Source organism: Cupressus sempervirens, chromosome 10, assembly GCF_028749045.1.
Source record: "Cupressus sempervirens isolate cs-2001-9-10 chromosome 10, ASM2874904v1, whole genome shotgun sequence".
Classification (NCBI taxonomy): Eukaryota; Viridiplantae; Streptophyta; class Pinopsida; order Cupressales; family Cupressaceae; genus Cupressus; species Cupressus sempervirens.
This window is the reverse complement of record NC_143127.1, coordinates 402706874-402712169: the sequence shown is the minus strand read 5'-3', so window position 1 is coordinate 402712169 and position 5296 is coordinate 402706874. Positions and strand designations below refer to the sequence as shown.

Genomic DNA, 5296 nt, shown 5'->3' with positions numbered 1-5296 from the left:
TTATAAATAATGAGATAAGTATATTTTTTATTGTTTAGTCTTTATTTTTATTATTCCCTGCCTTTGAAAAGGTAGAGACTATTGTTTTCGTGTGAAATAAAGACTATTATTCCTGCTTCTCCACCATAGGGAAAATAAACATATGCTATGGCTTTTTACATTTTAATGACTTTAATTTATCTTTAAAAAAGTTTTTCCTGCTTTTCTATTGGTTGGCGGTGATTTTGCTAGTGGTTTAATTGTTATAAATGAAAAAAGGAATAGATAAATGATGGAAGCAATATGGCTGAATGCATTTTGAAGAGGCAGTTTTGCAGTTTACACGCTTCCATATTAACTATGGGTAAATGCAATTTTGAGGGCCACAATAAATCGATGGCAATGGGTTCATTTTGACATCTGAGTTTGGAGAGCAGAAGAAGGTGGAAATTTCTTCGGCTGTCGAAGCTTTGGCCGTTGTCTTCTCTAAAAAATTAGGCGATTTCCTTTTCTTTTAGATTATAGCCAATGTTCTTATCCCGTTTTACTATACGAGTATCATTTACCTTTATACCAAATTTGAAATCTACCACTATCCTTTCACATATCTTCCACAACCGTTTGTTAGTTAAATTGCCCTTGGATTACATCATGTGCCTTATTGGTTCGAGTTGGGGTTTCGCCGGTAGGGGTTTCAGCCTTGCGGTAGATACAAAGTTGGAGGAGGGTTTTATGTGGAGCTGGGAATGCATGCAACTGGGTGAGTTGCTTTTCTCGAAGCCGGAAGTGTGGACATCTATTTCCTGTACACTTTGCAACTGGCTTCATCTTTTGTTGTTTTTTATTTCCTTTCAAATTTCCTTCTCCTATCTATAATTGGGTTTTGTTTTCTTTTGTGCAAACCGTCAAGTTGCAGAGTCTGGTTGCAGTGCAGAGGGAGCGTTTGAGAGTAAGAAGATACACCTTAAGCCTTTCGAAGGGGCCGCCGTGTACGGACATCAACTTGAAGGTAATCTGTTCTATAAACTGCTGCTTTTTGAAAGTCCCAGATGGGATAAAGCTTGTGCTTTTCTCATGGAATGACAAAAGACTGGCTTGACATTGAAGTATTATGCGTATTGCATAATTCTCGCTGACTAAAGTAATTCACTCTCCTCTCGTGCTATTTTCACATGTTTGTTCGGCATTAGCTTTTCCGATCCAAAATTTAGCTTATTTTATGTGATTGCTTTAAATTTGCTGCTATGAATCACGTTATTTTTTGTAAATCTCATCCATATGTACAGATTTTGAGGTTATTAATGATAAACGGAGCATCCTTTTTTATTTTTTGATGCCAGGAGAATACGGATTGACAGATTTTGAACATCTCCATCCATCTTTATCTATTTTACTGAACCAAATAATCCCTCCTGTTTCATATTATGATTTAAAATGTGGAAGATATTCCTGCGATGTTGGGTAATCGCTTTTGATTTCTATTAACGCTGTATGTCTATCTCACCTTCAATAATCTTTTGTTTCTCTGAGTAAGAAACTGGTTCAATGCCACTCTACTATAGAATATCAATTGAATTCGTCGTGTCCAAAACTAGCTTCCAAGCCACGAGGCCTTCTTTTGATATTTATTGCAAGAATTTGTAGTTTTTCTTGTCAAAACCCCTAAGCGTAAACATTCATCTAATAAATTCCTTCTCAATTCTACAATGGCATCGTCCATGATTGAAAGCCACAGGAATTTTTGATCCCGTTCATTAAGATATAGAAATTCTGGAAAACACTACCTTGATGGAGGAGCAAATACTACTAAAATATTGCCCACCAGTGTAGACTGCAGGTATTTGGCTAAGTACGGGCAAACAAAGGAGATTTTGGGCAAATGTTTGTTCAATCAAATAGTGCCGCTCATTGTTTTCCATCCCTCTTTTCCTAGAAGCCTGTTTTCTGTTGTATATCCTTTGTAATATTAAAACGGGGATGATACAAGTGAGTGTAGAGGTTGTAGCCATATGGTCTGTTTTTTTTCTTGTTGCAATTGATATTATTTAGTTTATTCACATTGATTTTCCTGAGATGAACTTCCAGCCTGCTAAAAACTGCTAGTGTGATATAGAGGTGCCCTTGTCTGTTGCATCGTTCATAGCAGTAGAGCTTTTCCTAATGTTATGCTTCACTGGTCTTATTTTTTCTTTATTTTGTACATTGTGAAAACATTCATGCAATTCTTTGATACAAATTTAATTATGATACAAATTTAATTATGCTAGCATGTTTGTCTGTGCTGATTTTATTTTCTTAATCATATCCATATATACCTCTGTACATGCACCCCAATTTAGAGAAAAATTCCTTGCAATTCAACAATGGAGTGCCTTACCAAAAAACAGACATGTGGTTAAGTTGTGACCTAAATATCACCACTATCTTCCAAATTTATGTGGGAAAATCTGACTGGTGCTCAAGAAAAATCATGTTTTAGCATTATAAATTTTACAGAAGTGATATTTTTTGAAATCTGATTTAATAAAAAGTGTTCATTTTGAGGGTACTGGAATGCCTCTATCCCAACCCCATATAAGATAAATAGATGGTAACACTGTTTCAAAATTCTTAAAAGATAGAAAGACTGCTATAGCAAGCAAATCAGGTGGGGGGGTAGCAAATCATCACCGAGAGAGCTCAATGGCTGATTGAATTGAGACCAAAATGCTCTGGCTATACTTGTCCTGCTCTTTGGCGGGTAAAGCAATTTGTTTCTCATAATCGTCTATGGAAACCCCAGCATCATACCCTCGATTCCTGTCATTGACCTGAATATGTTCATCTTTCTCCAAATCCTATCGCACCTGATGTTTGCATAATTTTTTCCTCCAAAACAGTCCTCATTTTCTTGATTTTGTTTGGTTTGCCAAAATAGTGTCCAAGCAAAGAAGACTGTACATCTAGCCCAACCCATGTATCAATCTATATTGGAGAATGTATTACTCTCCATGAGGGGACCATCCTCCTATTTATAATTGTCTGCACTTAAAAGTAAAATTCAATTGCAGCATATCTGTGACACTTTTGTGTCATAGTTCTATTTCGGGCATTACCATTTTCAATTGTACTCCATCACTGGGGACTATATCATTTAAAACTGTGTTCTTGGGAGAGCACATCTTGCATCAGTATGGGAACTCTTGCTAACAAGCCCAAATTAAGGCCATAGATGACAAATTTCTCATAATTTACTTGTTATTAAGAAACATCCAAGCCTCCAACACTTTAAAATAGATAGATATTGAAAGCACAGATCAAAGATTTCCCCAAATTTCATGCTGCCAGGTTGGAAAACACTGCCAATCTGATCTGAGTCAAACCAATTCAATTTCTTCTTGAAGATTTGATTTCAAACAGACTCCCTTTTCTTTGATCCCTGGTCAAGTCAATTGTATCATGGTGCCACTTTAGCACAACTTGAAAAACACAACTTATATATCTCGGTGATATAGGGTCAAAGTATTTAGTCTCGAGTTTCCAAAATGATAGAATATGATTTTTCAGGTTAATTAACAATTGTACATTTTAGGTTAGAATTTTTAATCTTGGATTCTAAATGATTAGGCCACTTGCAACTTTAAATCTGAATCTACACCTGAGAGCTCGAGCCATAGAATTTTTCTCTTATACTGAGGAACCATATCGAGGTTGTATGTACTAAATCAAACTACATTCGACTGGAGTGACCATCCTTGAACCTTGTACACCCATGAACCACTGAATTCTAGAATGAGACTCACCTGAACCATGAATTGCCTTGAATTGTCTTATCCTGATTGTATTAACATGAACCAATTTGAACTATTTTGAACCACTATGAATCTGAATGCATATTCCCCAACCATTTTTAAGCACCATGAATCTGAATGCATATTCCCAAACTAATTTGAACCTGGGAAAGGTTTTTCAAGCCATGTTGAATCCAAATTTGGAACATACCTTTGAACTAATAATTTGTACCCTGCAACTTTAACTCTAAATTAGAAGCCTTTTGAACTTCGTAGCTAAAAAACTTAATTCCTTTAATCTATGGACTATGGTCCATTTAGGCACTCTTGTTACTGTTTAATTTAATCAGAAATGAAAATGATAGGTTTTTCCTTTCCACTCTTTCCTCTAGAAAAGATTTAGGTCATTTGTGCTCTTGATGGGGTAAACACATTCAACTGCTTTTCGCATACTAAAGAAGTCCACAAAAAAAGCAACGTCCTTTCTCTCTACTCCTTCACACTCTTGTGCTAAATGTAGTTTATTCCCCAATCGAGAATGATCATCCCCAAAACAATAAAAGATGGAGAATATCCCTCTGTGCTAAAACATGGTTTAACCTATATTTTCAAAATATGGAAGCATGAATAGGGTACATGAACAATTTTGTAGAATGCCAAATTAAAAGACATGCCTTGTCTCTGTTTATGATAAGAAATCTTAGTCTCAAGTTGTAGCATCATTTCTCTATGTTTATGAGACTAAAACTACTGTATGCTTAATCTTCATTGCCCTTTTACTTCTCATTTCCCATTTCACGTTCCAGGTAACATGGAAGGACCTAAAATTTTATTAGAGACTATTGTAGTTGCAAGCTACGGTCTTGAATATTTATAGGCCAAGGTCAACACATGATTCATCTTTACTGTAAAATCTACCATGAGATTGGTGATACATATTGATTAATTATGTAGGGTCAACATAAGTCACTAAACAACTTATTTTATTAGGATAGAAGGGATACATTTAATTTATAGAGATTACAAATTAATAGATCTTGGCATTTGCCTCCCATCCATCTTTAAAATCAACACTTAAATTTTTGACTGTCTCAAAAGAGATCCTACCCCAAGCCTGAAATTAATGCTAAACATATTTTTAACATTAAATAATCACTCCCCCATCCCAGTACTACTCTAGCTCAAGCACTCATAACTACATAATTTCCTCTATGATTAAGTCTCTAAATGCAAAACCTTCAACAAGTGTTGTGCCTTATGAACCATTCATTAGAAAGACCCTTAAGTTCATTAATTGATAAATAGGAGATATTTTCCACTGTGAGTCAAACTATGATATTGCTATCAAGATTTAACTATGTATCTTATGAGTCAAACTTCAGTCACCCATGTTTCATGAGTAGTAGTTCACAAGAAATCATCTCTCGTAAGAATGAATGGAACACTTAGCATTGGGATGGGTGACCTCTCGGGAAGCCCCGACACTTCACTTTTGTAGAATTAAAATAGCCTTGATGCAATGAATGCTAAGTGTTCCATTCATTCTT

The 5296-nt window shown here is 35.4% G+C and overlaps 1 protein-coding gene across 2 annotated transcripts; it reads left to right on the top strand.

Moving 5' to 3' along the window:
- The first annotated feature begins 386 nt into the window (after positions 1-386).
- Positions 387-2050, top strand: LOC149534371 (uncharacterized). 2 transcript variants are annotated; one of them, XR_016357490.1, is made up of 3 exons: positions 387-739; positions 896-1120; positions 1320-2050. XR_016357490.1 is itself a non-coding variant. In XM_089805935.1 (2 exons), the coding sequence occupies exons 1-2, from the start codon at positions 508-510 to the stop codon at positions 1060-1062; spliced, it is 399 nt and encodes a 132-aa protein (XP_089662061.1). In that variant the 5' UTR covers positions 387-507; the 3' UTR covers positions 1063-1199. The 2 variants fall into 2 exon arrangements, 1 of the variants encoding a protein (XP_089662061.1); XM_089805935.1 differs by lacking the exon at positions 1320-2050 and having other exon boundaries at positions 896-1199.
- The last annotated feature ends 3246 nt before the right edge of the window (positions 2051-5296 follow it).

Bases quoted from the DNA above. Each gene is read 5' to 3' on its own strand.
- LOC149534371 (XM_089805935.1), top strand. From the start codon at position 508: ATGTTCTTATCCCGTTTTACTATACGAGTATCATTTACCTTTATACCA. The intron at 740-895 runs GTGAGTTGCTTT...GTCAAGTTGCAG, and splicing joins CTGGGAATGCATGCAACTGG to AGTCTGGTTGCAGTGCAGAG.